At 40.3% G+C, this 13,625-nt stretch overlaps 1 protein-coding gene across 2 annotated transcripts in view; it reads left to right on the top strand.

Moving 5' to 3' along the window:
• The window catches only part of LOC126336371 (NADH-ubiquinone oxidoreductase 75 kDa subunit, mitochondrial), an 87,090-nt gene extending 73,838 nt beyond the window's left edge, over window positions 1-13,252 (top strand). For both annotated transcript variants that reach the window (XM_049999977.1, XM_049999976.1), the window contains exons 13-14: window positions 7,705-7,839; window positions 12,661-13,252. In XM_049999977.1, coding sequence (XP_049855934.1) covers window positions 7,705-7,839; window positions 12,661-12,810 — 285 coding nt within the window. In that variant the 3' untranslated portion in view covers window positions 12,811-13,252. The remainder of the gene's footprint in view (window positions 1-7,704; window positions 7,840-12,660) is intronic.
• The last annotated feature ends 373 nt before the right edge of the window (window positions 13,253-13,625 follow it).

The raw sequence follows: 13,625 nt of genomic DNA, 5'->3' as shown, positions 1-13,625 counted from the left end.
AATGACTGGTGGGTTAACAGTGAATGATGTTCTGTTTACGTATAGATTTATATATAATATAATATATATTCCTCAACATTCTTTTGTAGTGCCACATGTCACAAGGTTCTATTCTCATGTCTGAACTTGTTTTTGTCCACATCATTTCTGTACGATGCTAAACTCCAGACAAATACCTTCAGAAAATAGTTCCAAACATTTAAATTTATGTGATGATAAAATATTTCTCTGTTTCACAAGTGGTTTTCCATGGTATTGACAGTCTGCATTTTATATCCTCCCTACTTTGAGCATCATCAGTTATTTTGTGGCATAAGTAGCAAACCTCGTCACTGCTTTTAGTATCTAGTTTCCTAATCTAATATCCTTAGCATCACCTGATTTAATTTGGCTACATTTCACTACCGCTGTTTTACTTTTGTTCATGTTAATCTTATGAACTCCTTTCAAGACATTACTGTTACTGTCCAATTGCTCTTCCAAGTCCTTTGCCACATCTATTAAAATTACACATCTATTAAAATTACAATGTCATTGGTGAACCACAAAGTTATTTCTTTATCCAGAACTTTAATTCCCTTCCTAAATTTCTTGTTGGTATCCTTTACTGTGTGTTCAACCCTTTCTCACTTCCTTCTCAACTGCTGATATCCTTTCAAGTCCTTGGACTCTTATACCTGCAGTCTGGTTTCTGTACAAGTTATGTATAACCTTTTGCTCTCTGTTGATGCCTTCAGAATTTCAAAAAATGTAGTCCAGTCACCATTGTCAAAAGCTTTCGTAGAATCTACAAATTCTCTCCGACAATGGAAAATATTATAAAAAGGATAGTTGCTACTCGCCGTATAGTGTAGATGCCGAGTTGCAGATAAGTAGAGAGGCTGCAGTTTGGTGTGTGTGTGTGTGTGTGTGTGTGTGTGTGTGTGTGTGTGTGTGTGTGTAGGTCTTTTTGGCTGAAAGCTCATTTTCTGACAGTCTTTTTGTTGTGCCTATCTGACTCAGCATCTCCGCTATATTCTGAAGAGCAACTATACTTTTCATACATATAGATTTATGTTTCTTCACCCTAACTTCTAAGATAGGTCACAGAGTAATTATTTCCATGCTTGTTACTACATTTCAGAATATGAACTGACCTCCCCTGAGTTCAACTTCTAAGCTTTTACATTCTTCCATCAGTAACTGATGTCAGTAGTTTAAAGCCCATGAACTTACTGAACTGATGGTTTGGTAATATTCACACCTCTCAGCACCTGCCTTCTTTGGAATTGAAAGAGTTAAGTTTTTCTTGAAATTTGAGGATATTTTCCAGTCTCATATGTCTTGCACACAAAGTGGCACAGTTTCGTCATGGTTCGTTCTCTGAAGAAATCTTGATCATTTTGAAGGAGACTCACCTACAATGGTGACTTTGTTTCAATTTAGACCTTTCAGTTCTCCAGTCTTATTTTGAAGTACATTCTCTTTTTTCTGTAATGTTGTCTTTGAAGTTCATTACTCTTATATAGCCCTTCTATATATTCCTTCCAACTTCCAGTTGTTTTTCATCTGAGCTGTCTATATTCGTACAGCTGCTTCTCCTTTCTGAGAAAATCTTTCCGCTAGACATTTCTTGTCCAGCCATTCCTGCTTAGCCATTTCCCACACCTTGCCAGTCCCACTTTTTAGAAATACATATTCCATTTTGCCTGCTTCATTTTCTGCAGCCTTTCGGGGCTCAGCATTGATTTGCTGGGTACAGGCTTGGTGACCCCGGGGTTCCTGAGCTGGGGGCTGGTAAGCACCACCAGTCCCGTCACCGTAAGCTCTGGGCATGCTTCAGCGCCCACCGCACGGCGTGGCAGTGAAATTTTGTATGTCTCAGGGAATGGGGATCTTGGCTTGATCTCCCGGATCGTGAGGACGAGATAAACCTCCCGCGCTAATGGGGTGCATGGTTGTTTAGGTGGAACAGTCATTAGCAGGCAACCTCTGGGGAACCTTCCCTACCTCAATTGTACAAGGCTTACTCAGGCAGGCAGGGCTCTGAGAGGACAGTTATTTCCCTAGCTGCTCATGGGACCAAGATGAAACCCTTGAAATTATCATCTTCACCTACCGGTGGGAAGGGTGCACCACCTGGGAGTATTCACACCCATTCATCCAAAAGAATGAGGGAGGGTAGTCCTCCTGATAATAAGAATAGTTTGGACTGCAGTATCAGGGCTCATGGAGTCAGGAATAACAATGTCTTTTGGGTGATAAAGAGGAAGGAGGGGACATTGAGAAAGTGTCCACATTTTATATCCGTAAGGGTTTGGGAGACCTTGCTGGAACATTAGAATCTATAAGATGATTGCGTAATGGCTCATTGTTGGTTGAAACTAACAGGTCAAAGCAGGTAGACCTTCATAAGAAATTGCAGAAACTGTGTGAGTATGATATTGTTGAGATGCACACCCTTCTCAACTTCAGTAAAGATGTTGTCACATGTCGAGATATCATGGACATGGACATAGCAGAACTGAAGCAGGAATGGACATCCCAGGGAATAGTCGACGTGGAACAACGAACATGCAGGAACAATGGAGCAACTGAAAAGACTGCTACTTTCTTTGTCATATTCAATTCTCCGACACCGCCTGATCATCTTCTGGTGGGGTTCCTTCGACTTAATGTTCGGCCTTATGTTCAAAACTCTATGTGGTGCTATAAATGCCAGCATTTCAGCCATACAACCACGAGTTGTGGAGGTGAAGCGATCTGTGGGAACTGCTGAAAAGCCGCTCATGACGCTGGGACTGACTGCCTGTCTTGGGCAATGTGCATCAACTGCTCTGGTGGGAACCACGCAGACTGGAGTGGAGACTGCCCTGGTTTTTCTTTTTTTTCTTTTTCTTTCCCCCCCACCCCCATTCCAAAGAACGCAAAATACAGGGGATAAGTGACCAAGCAGATCCACTATGCTGAAGCCAAGAAAGAATATAAGGCGACTAAACCCCCTGTCTTTGGCACGTCATATTCTTCCATGTTGCAGAAACCTATTCCCAAGGTGGACGCTGAGACACAGACGATGCCTAGTGTGCCTGTATCAACCACAAGCACCTGTACTTACACATGTACATGTCAAGGAAAAAAGAGTAATGACAAAGTAATCCAGGCAGCTGCACCATCAAAGACCAACAACAATTCTGCAGGGAGCATCCAGAAGATAAAAGAAAAGTAGTGTGCCTTTCAACACCCCTTTCCCCGTTATCCTCGAAGGGACAGGATGCAGTGGAAGGTTCATGACATTCCCAAGCACCATCAGACATCATTCTTTCTCGTCTGACTGATGAGGAGGATATCATGGAGTTAGATACCTTGGATCCAGACAGCTCCTCCACCCCCCAAGCTCTTAAAGTGCTTCACCTCCCTGGTGCAAAGATAGTGGAAAATTAAAACTGCACCAGTGACATGGCTCCCATACTATTGTGTAACATAAATGGGTGCAGGACTCGAGTGGAGGAATTGAAACTCCTAGCCCAGGCACATCCCTTGCACTTTTGTTTACAAGATCGCATTTTAAAGATACAGATGTCCCTGGGCTACAGGGATATATGCTGTATTGCAAGGATGACTTATTGGGGGAAAGGGCCAAGGGAGGTGTCTCAGTGTTTGACACTAATACGCATCACTCCTCTGTTCTCCCCTGGGCTACTGACCTGCAAGCAGTTGCAGTTCAAATTCATGTGTTTTGAAGGATCATTCTTTGCTCACTGTATTTACCCCAAGATGTACTTGACTCTGAGGCTCTCACAGATCTTATTGCACAACTCCCACAACCGTTCCTCCTCCTGGGAGCCTTCAATGCCCATCATGCCCTGTGGGGCTCGACCAATACTTGCCCTCGTAGTCGGGTTTTGGAGAGCCTCTTAACATCCCACGAGCTGTGCATCCTCAACACGGGTACTCACACACATTTCTCTACTGCTACGGGGGTCATTCTCATCCATCGACTTCTCTTTCCGTTCTCCCACCCTCGCAAACTCTGTTCAGTGGAAGGTCATTGACGACCTTCATTCTGGTGACCACTTCCCAATCTGCCTTCACCTACTAAATGGCACCTGAAGTTAAGCCCCCAAAAGGGTAGTCAGCAGGGCTAACTGGACACGTTTCAGCCAGCTGGCTGTGTTCAAACACTGTAGCAGCGTGCAAGGATGGGTTGACCACATCAGGAGTGGTGTGCTGACTTTTCCAACCCATAGCCCTCAGGTCATCTTAGGAGGCAACCAGTACTTTGGTAGACAGATGAGTGCCCTTCCGCAATCTGGGAAAGGTGTGCGACTCTTTGACATTTTAAATGCTGACCAACAGCAGACAACCTTAGCGCCTTTCGAGTCATGACAGCCAAGGCTCTACGCATCACTAGGGATAGTAAGAAAAGTTCATGGCAAACATTCTTGGACTCCATCAATCGTTCCACTTCTTCTATAAAAGTATGGGAAGTCATCCGGAGGATTTCCGGTAAGTGCAGCCATTTACTGATAGCAGCAGTGCTGAACCAGGGGGCTTCCAAACAACACCAAAAGACATTGTTCGGATACTGGTCGAACATTTTGCACAAACTGCTGCCAATGCAAGCCGGGATATGGCATTTTGTCGCTATCATGTGACTGTAGAGAGGGAAAAGTTGGACTTCAGGTCCAACAGTTCTGAGGTCAACAATTGCCCTTTCTCCATGTGGGAGCTTGAAATGGCACTGACTGAGATTCGTGACACTGTACCCGATCGTGACCAAATCCGGTACTGCATGCTTCAACATTTGTCAGTGGCATCAAAGGAAATCCTCCTTGAATGTTTTAATCTAATATGGCAGACAGGCTACTTCCCCAGCTCTTGAAGGGAGGCAATTCTGATACTTCTCATCAAACCAGGAAAAGACTGCACATGCCCAAGTAGTTTTATCGGAGTATTGCCTTAATGAGCTGTGTAGGAAGAGCCTGGAGCGAATGGTTAACCATCGTCTGGTCTGGTTGTTAGAGACCAGGCAACTCCTTAGTCGCTCTCAGTGTGGATTCTGAAGATTTCAGTTCACTTTAGACAGCCTGATCCTCCTAAAGGTGGCTATTTAGCAGGCTTTCCTCCATAAGCATCACTGTATCAGCATATGTTTTGATATAAGTAAGGCGTATGATACTATGTGGAGAGACTGTATTCTCTCGCCACTGCATCAGTTGGGCTTTTGTGGCCACCTCTATATCTTCATTCGGTCTTTCTTGTCTCAGCAGTGTTTTAGGACCTGAGTTGGTGACGTGCTGTCTGTATGATTTGAGCAGAAGTAGTGTGTTTCTCAGGGCAGTGTTTTAAATGTTACCCCCTTTGCCATAGCCATCAACAGTATCACATCTACGGTAAGGAGTCCTGTACAGTGCTCCTTATATGTAGACGATTTTGCTGTTTTCTGGTCCTCCAGTGTTGCAATGGCGAGCCATCAGTTACATCTTGCAGTGCGGCAGTTAGAGGAGTGGGTTACAAAGACAGGTTTTCAGTTTTCTGCAGGTGTGTGTGTGTGTGTGTGTGTGTGTGTGTGTGTGTGTGTGTGTGTGTGTGTGTGCGCGCGCGCGCGCGCGCGCTCATCTTCTTTTTAATTTGCCTGCCTTGATTATGGGGAACACCACCCTACATTTTACAGACACAGTGTGGTTTCTGGGCCTCATTTTTGGCTCCCCATTGCCGTGGTTACCACACGTGCGAGACCTGAAAGCAAGAAACCGGAAGGCACTGAACATTATGAAGTGCATTAGCCACAGGTCTTGGGAAGTGGACAGGGCGCGTCTCCTTAAGTTGTATCGGTCTTTCGTGCATTCAGGGTTGGACTTTGGTTGCACAGTGTATGGATCAGTGAGGCCCTCTTACTTGCATATCATTGATACCGTCCATCATGAGGATTCGGCTGGCCACGGATGCTTATTGGACCAGTCCCATACCTAGCATCTGTGCTGATTTTCCAATGATCCACGAGCCATGATGCCCTGGTTAGTGGAGAGACCCAGAGTGATTTTAGATTTGGTGCGGTACTACAGTGCAGAATGATATGCGATCTTCTGAGCACTGGAGCAGATGAGACATCCTCCCGGTGTTAGATTTCTTGTCTGCTCAGACTCTCTGAGCACCCATTACTCTCTCCAATGTTTGTACCCAGCAGATACAGTAACACAGAATATCCAGGATGCCCTCCTACAACTACGATGATTGGAAAGGTGGTGTCTTTCCTCTGGGTACCTAGGCACATTGGAATTGTGGGGAATGAAAGAGCGGATCGAGCAGCCAAGCAAGCAGACGTGTCATGATCCTCTGGTATTTTGGTGTGCTATCTCCCTGCATGCTGTCACCTTGCTATTGAGGTACAGAGTCCTGTTTCAGTGGGAAGACGAGCGGCTGGCAGTGACTGATAACAAGCTCTATATCAACAAGCCCACAGCTCACCCATGGAGTACTTCCTTCAAGTCACGTCTGCAGGACGAGGTCCTTCTTACTCTCGTCGCATAGTCCACAGCCCTATGACACATGGATTCTTATTCTGGCGAGAGGGCCCTCCAATCTGTAGTGCTTGTGGTGTGCAGATCACGATGCGCCACATTTTAGTAGACTGCATTTTATTTGCCAACCAGCGGACTGCGGCGGATCTGCCATCTATCTTATGTAATGCTCAAATGAACGCGGTTAGGGTTTTTAAGTTTCGTGAATTGTCCAACATTTTTAACTAGGTTTTAGGGAGATGTTCTTAATGTGTGAAAGGGTGGCCCGCTTACCATAGATTTTTGTAAGAGGTCAGCCAGTCAAATTTCCATGCAATTTTAGTTGTTCTGTCTTTTGTTTTCTCTGTGTTTTAAATTCTTGATTAACTCTCTTCCCTCCTGATTGGTTTTAGTGCACATGAGAGTGCATGTGATACACAGTGACCGTTCGGTAATTTCAAGTCCATGCATTTACAACACTTTTAGTTCATCTCCACAGTTGTTTGTTTGTATAACCGTAAGGGCGATGACCTTCCCATTGGGCACCCATTGGATGTACACACACACACACACACACACACACACACACACACACACACACACACACACACATTTGCTGCACTTTTTTCCTGCTTTTCTCAATATAATTCTTATTTGTTTCTTAAACGAAGTCTCTTCAGTGATTAAATTGTGCTCTGAGCAAAATTCTTCCAGGTGGCTTTGCCTTTGACTCTGTCCCCATAGTACATGTTCACCTAAAATTTTCCCCTCTCTTCCTTTCCCTGCTATCCATCTTCAGTTATCATGACAATTAAACTTGAAACTTCCATTACTATCTGAGTAATTCTGTTTACCTCATTTTACTTTCTAACTCTACAGCTCACAAAAAGGATTCACCTGAAAGTTGGCAAAGTCCTCTGTATTGTTTATGGGCCTTTCGGCAAATCAGTGTCTGTACTGTTCAGCTAGTTGTTGTCTTTGCTCCTTAAGTTATATATATTCCATCAGGATTTTCCATTACTCATTGTACGCAGTGTTTGACATAATATTCTTCTAGGATTTGCTCTGAAGATTGTAATCAAATTAAAACTTTGCTGGTCCTGACTGTGTAGACTTCAGTTATTTGTTTATATATGAAGAAATAATGACAATACCTTGTGGCTTTTTGGACTTAAGTAATGGATTTTGACAGCTATAATGTAAATGGCTTTTGTGTACTTTTCAGATAATTGGCAAAACTCTACCGTATGATAATCTGAATGAAATCAGGCATCGACTGGAGGAGGTTTCACCAAATCTGGTTCGGTATGGCAACGTGGAAGAAGCAAACTTCTTTGTTCAAGCTACAGAACTAGCAAAGGTATGGTCTCTCTCTCTCTCTCTCTCTCTCTCTCTCTCTCTCTCTCTCTCTCTCTCTCTCTCTCTCTCATTGAGTAGACACAGATCAGAAATTGTATTTAGTTAGAGACCAGATTTCTGCTTTGAAGTTTTTTTTTGGGAAGAGGATGTAGCTGTATTTGTCACTATCATATCATTAGGTATATCAATATCATTAAATTCCATTTTTGACTATGCATTCTGCTATTTCAGACCTCTGATTTTGTAAAAAGAAAAAAGAAATGGAATACACAGCCATATGTTCAAAATGTTTATGATTCAGACAACTAGTTTGTGCTACACTTGCATAATCTTCAGAAAAACAACTTATATAGTTACAATGCCAGTGTCTAATAACTTAATTAATGTGAAAAATAAAATACCACAACTGCTTTAACATCATAAAAGGAACAAAATACAACCAAAGTACACTTGGAGTGTGCACATAAGTACATGGAGAGTCTCCAACTATTGTAAATTTTGGAAGGGGCAAAACATTAAACATGATACAACTGATAAATATACAGTGATATACATAAAACATGATATGTAGAAGGTTGTAGAAGTGGTGTAAGGTATGAAACGCCTGCAAGGAACCCACATATCGCAGTTCAGCTGAAAGCAAAGTGTAAAAGCGTAACATCATATGTAAATACAATATTTAGGATAAATGACCTCTAAGGAACAGATGTAACAGCCTGATCTGAAGGGCTTGGTTGATGTAAAGGATGTGGAAATAATTGTGAATGCTGAAATCTTGGGTGTTGTGCACTATCTTATCTGTATGTAAAAAACAAAACAAAAACTTACGAATAGTAACAAAACTAAAATAAAACTAAATGGTCAAAAAACCATCCTTTGGTATCTAATATTCATTTAAAAAGAATCATCCTATGTAAATTAGTTCAACACTGTCATGGTCAGTGTACCTTCAACTGTACTAGGACAGTGTGGTACCATTGTCTGGCTGCCTATAGCTAATGTCGCATCAAATTTGTGAGCAAGTATGGAACACTATCTGATACCCCATTAAATTCTTACCATTCATAGCAGACACCAAAATGATAAATCATAGGTAAAACAGCATATTCTCAAAGAAAGGTGTAGAGGACAATTAAATGAAAAGAATTTTGGAAGTTTCACATAAAAGAATACTTTGCTATAATTGAGAAATTGGTGCAACTAGAACATTACTGCATTCCATCAACTTAGGAATTGTATGAGCCTGTTATGGAAGAAGAGAGAAGCAAATGCTTAACTAGAACCTCCTCCCTCCCCTCCCACCCCCCACCACCACACCCCCCAAAAAAGTGAGCATTTAGTTAATCAATGTTTCTGAGGAATTACCTCTGTAAATATTGGAACGCATGGTATGATACATTGTGACAATCCATGACAGTGTATGTAGAATGGTAGGCCCAAAATCTGTTGGGGGGATTATATATATCTACAAAGCTTTTCCAAGATGTGTACACTTAGAGAGTGCTGTGGTTGTCTTTTGTTCCTGAAATTATGTTAAGAGTTGTGGTATCTTACTTTTTCCCATTAATTAAGTTGCTAGCCACCAGCATTGTAATTATAGAAGTTGGTTTTTGATAAAGGGGACCTGAAGATGTTACAGATGAGCATTGGAACTAGCTGTCTGGATAACAAATACTCCGAAAATATGGTATTCAATTTCCATTACTGTCCCACATCCACAAGAAGGATGCACTTTCACAATTTGATTTTGTGTCCCAGATTACCTTCTTAAATGTCACACTACTTTAGGTCCAAGGAAAGTAGTAGTAGTAGTAGTAGTAGTAGTAGTAGTAGTAGTAGTATGCTATTATTGTTGTTGTTACGGTTATGCTGGTTAAGTAGCTTGTATTATCTATGGGGCATTCACAATAAGTATACTTTATATAGACTCAAATGTACATACTACAACAGGTGTACAGTATACAGTTTATTTCGCGGTACTCTTTTTCCTTATATCTTGCAAATATTTCTTTAAAAAATTCAGAGAGATGATATGCTTTCTAATCACAAACTCCTTATGCACCTCGAAGATAAGGTATATTCATATAAAATGACTTATTGGTGCAGCTAAGTTCTACGTTCATAGTGTTAAGTTACTATTTCTATTGTCAACAGCCAGTTTTGAATGGCATTAAATTTGACTTTGTCCCCAAATCTGTATGCCTGTGCATTAGCTCTATCCTGCACAGAAAACGTTACAGAAAGTTTTGTGGATTGGACAAGGTAAAGTCCACTAGCATAATGTGCAGAATTGCCCATCCAGTTCGGCTGACTTGCACTTGAAGGAACACATCTGGGACCCTACTGGGTGCCAGCTCCACTTCCACAATTGCTGGCCCATAATTTACTGGAATTGCACGACCTTTGCATAGAAATGTGGTGCTACTCACCTCCATAATTGTCGATGCCATGCAGAAACGTTACTGAATTGTGTTTCGAAGGTGGACCAACACACTATTAAGATGGTGGTCATAATGTTTGGCTCATCAGTGTATGGCGTGTTTCCAGCAGGAGAAATGGAATCCAGATCCAGAGTATTAGTGAGTGTCAAGACTGAAATACACAGCTATGGCAATGGACATTTAAATGGTTCAGTAAATGGAGCTGAAATTCCCTTGTAAACTGATAACTGAATGTGTGACTCTTGTTGCTGGAATTCATGGAAATTCCCAAAAATGAACAAACTGAGGTGGACAGGGTTAGACTGGCTTACATAGAACTGGACTGCAACTCCCCGGATATACCTCCAGTCTTCAGTGTCTCTGAACAGTAAAGATTCAATGTGCTAGGTAGTTGCAGCAGAATTTGCTCTTGTTAAGGGAAACACAGGTTTTCTGGGAGCTCATTGAGAGCATAGCCCTTGACAATCAGTTGGTTTCATCAAACCAATGCACGCTTATATAAGTGGCCTTCATTGTTGTGATTACATTAATCTTTACTAGGCTATCATAGGGTTCAAGGCTGATTGAAAGAGAAATAGAAGTTGAATGATGCATTACAGCATCTATGTTTTTAGCAACTGACAAGTACATGGTACATGTTATGTGGCATTCCTAAAAGCATTTAATTATACTTTCACTTGTGCATTCAATGCACAAAGTCCTTAGTTTTTCTTTGTTGGATACTTTGTGAAGAATAGATGTGTATTTTGAAGCTTGATTTTTTTAAATTATTAATATGTAATGAGTATGTTGCAATTTCTCAAAAATGTTATTTTGCAAACAGAAATTACAACAATGAATAGTGTTTGATACTATCATTATTTGCAATAGAACAGGAGGATTACCTAGTTCCTAGTTAACATATTTACTTGATTATCAGATGAGGTTTTGTCCTAAATTCGTCATTTGAAAAATACAGAGTCGCCTTAAATATGCAGATTAAACTGATGTTGCTTGGGTCAACATTCTTATGTCATCTGATAGATTAATATAAGAATAGTCTTACATTTACTTTGGAAGTTGAGTTTATGAGCAGATTTAATTGGAGGGGTTGGAGGGGATCAGTGGCACCAGCTTTGTCAAACACTAGGAGGAATATGAATATAATAGAGGGAAACATTCCACGTGGGAAAAATATATCTAAAAACAAATATGATGTGACTTACCAAACAAAAGTGCTGGCAGGTCAATAGACACTCAAACATACACACAAAATTCGAGCTTTCGCAACCGGCGGTTGTTTCGTCAGGAAAGAGGGAAGGAAAGGGAAAGATGAAAGGATGTGGGTTTTAAAGGAGAGGGTAAGGAGTCATTCCAATCCCGGGAGCAGGAAGACCTACCTTAGGGGGAAAAAGGATAGGTATACACTCGCTCGCGCTCGCTCGCGCACACACATATATATATATATATATATATATATATATATATATATATATATATATATATATATATATATATATACAGAAGCAGACATACAGAATATGAGTGACAAGACCTGCCGCTCCTGGCAGCCAGGTATCAGGTCTTATGATTGACTAGGATTATTGATGCCATAAGAAAGGCAGCTTGATTGTTTAGTACAAGCCAATAAAATGTGTCTGCAGTATTTGCAGTTTACTTTGGTAATACTTAAAATGCATTTGGTAGGTAAGTGTTGAAAGAATTTCGCAAGTTTTCAAACAGATGCATTGTATTTGAAGTGACATGTTTTTTTCAGTGCCATGATAAAGAGAAAGTCTTTGAAAATATAATGTGCTAAGTTTGCAGATGGAAATTAAGAGTTGAGGAGCACTCCATACAACAGTGCCACTAATATGGGATTACTATGGAGACTTAAATTTTGAGATCAGATAGTGTAGTCTTAAAAATGGAAAACTCAAACTGAAAAGAAAAGTTTTTCAGCTTTGTAAAATGACATGCCGGCAGAAAACGGTTAAAGAGAGATCTCAAAAGGGTACTGTTTACAAAATTCTCGTGCATTCAGGCAGGTATTTAATCCCAATTTTTTTAAAAAATTGTAATGTTTATTAATTAGAGGACATCAAAGATAAAATTTTCTCAAGAAACATCTGAAGAAAAGGAGGGTGGGAGGTGGTCATCGCCTATACTTCGGTAAATAAGGTATATAATTTTACTAGATATCTTTCTTTTACCTTTTTACGTTTTCCTTGACAAACGAAATGCTTGAAAACCATGCAGTACCTGTATTTAATTTGTATTTCTTTACTCTGTTTCTGTGGTTCCCTATTTCAGCATCAGATGAAGTTACTCTTCGTGTTTCTCAAATGACATTTATGTCAGTCTTGTCTAATTTATGTCAATTCTTTGTATTTTGTTTTCAGAATGTGAAGACCCAGCTAGATAGCTTACCTCTTGATGTGAAGCAGAAAGAACTTGAAGATTTCTTCATGACTGATACCATAAGCAGAGCATCACCAACTATGGCGAAATGTGTCCAGGCTGTCCTCAAACAAAAACAGTCTAAATATTAATTGTGCAACTTTCTTGCTACGGTGTAGTCTGATTGAAAACATTAAATTATTTCTTAGTGATAAATTATTTATGTACATATATTTATCACACATTCATAAAATCTCTATATATTTGACCTGTTTTGAATGATTTCCACTAGGTACACTACAATTATTGAGATTATTGCTTCTCATAAGTATGGTCTGCAATTAAACAGCAAAGTTCATAAATGTTCAATCATGCAAAATTTTTTCATAACATATTTATCTGTTTCCAGCATTGTAGTTGTGTGTGGCTAGTGTTGGGAATTGAAATTTGGATTCACGTTTTGTAAGATATGGAGGATGAGAGTTTATTTTTGTGTTTTTGTAAATAAGGTGATGTAAAGTGTATTGTCTGTATTGTCTGTCAAGATATGTAGGAATTAAATTTAATGAATACATTACATCTTTTGATAAATGACATTTGTATTGCATTTTCAGTTCTTGTTGAGGACATAGTTTTTATCATGGGAATGTAAGTAGCAGAGAGCAACTTTTGGTTATGGGGTTGGTGAAAACTGTCCAAGACTAAATAATTATTGCTGTTTTGGAGATATCATGAACCTGAAGAGTTTATTTTTTTGTGGGATGTGCAGAATATTATTGTATGGAACGTTCAAACTTACTTTAGAAGAAAGTTATCCCCCCCCTCCCCCCTACCCTGTCGAAAAAAAGGTTGAAAGGCCATACAATCATTTAGATCATTTACTAATATTAATACACTTAAAACACTGTTCTCTCCCTCCCAACTGTATAGTGCATAATATCATATTCTCCTTTTTCTCACAATACAT

The sequence above is a fragment of the Schistocerca gregaria genome, chromosome 2 (genome assembly GCF_023897955.1).
Source record: "Schistocerca gregaria isolate iqSchGreg1 chromosome 2, iqSchGreg1.2, whole genome shotgun sequence".
NCBI classification, from domain to species: domain Eukaryota; kingdom Metazoa; phylum Arthropoda; class Insecta; order Orthoptera; family Acrididae; genus Schistocerca; species Schistocerca gregaria.
This window is presented reverse-complemented; position numbering and strand designations above follow the sequence as displayed.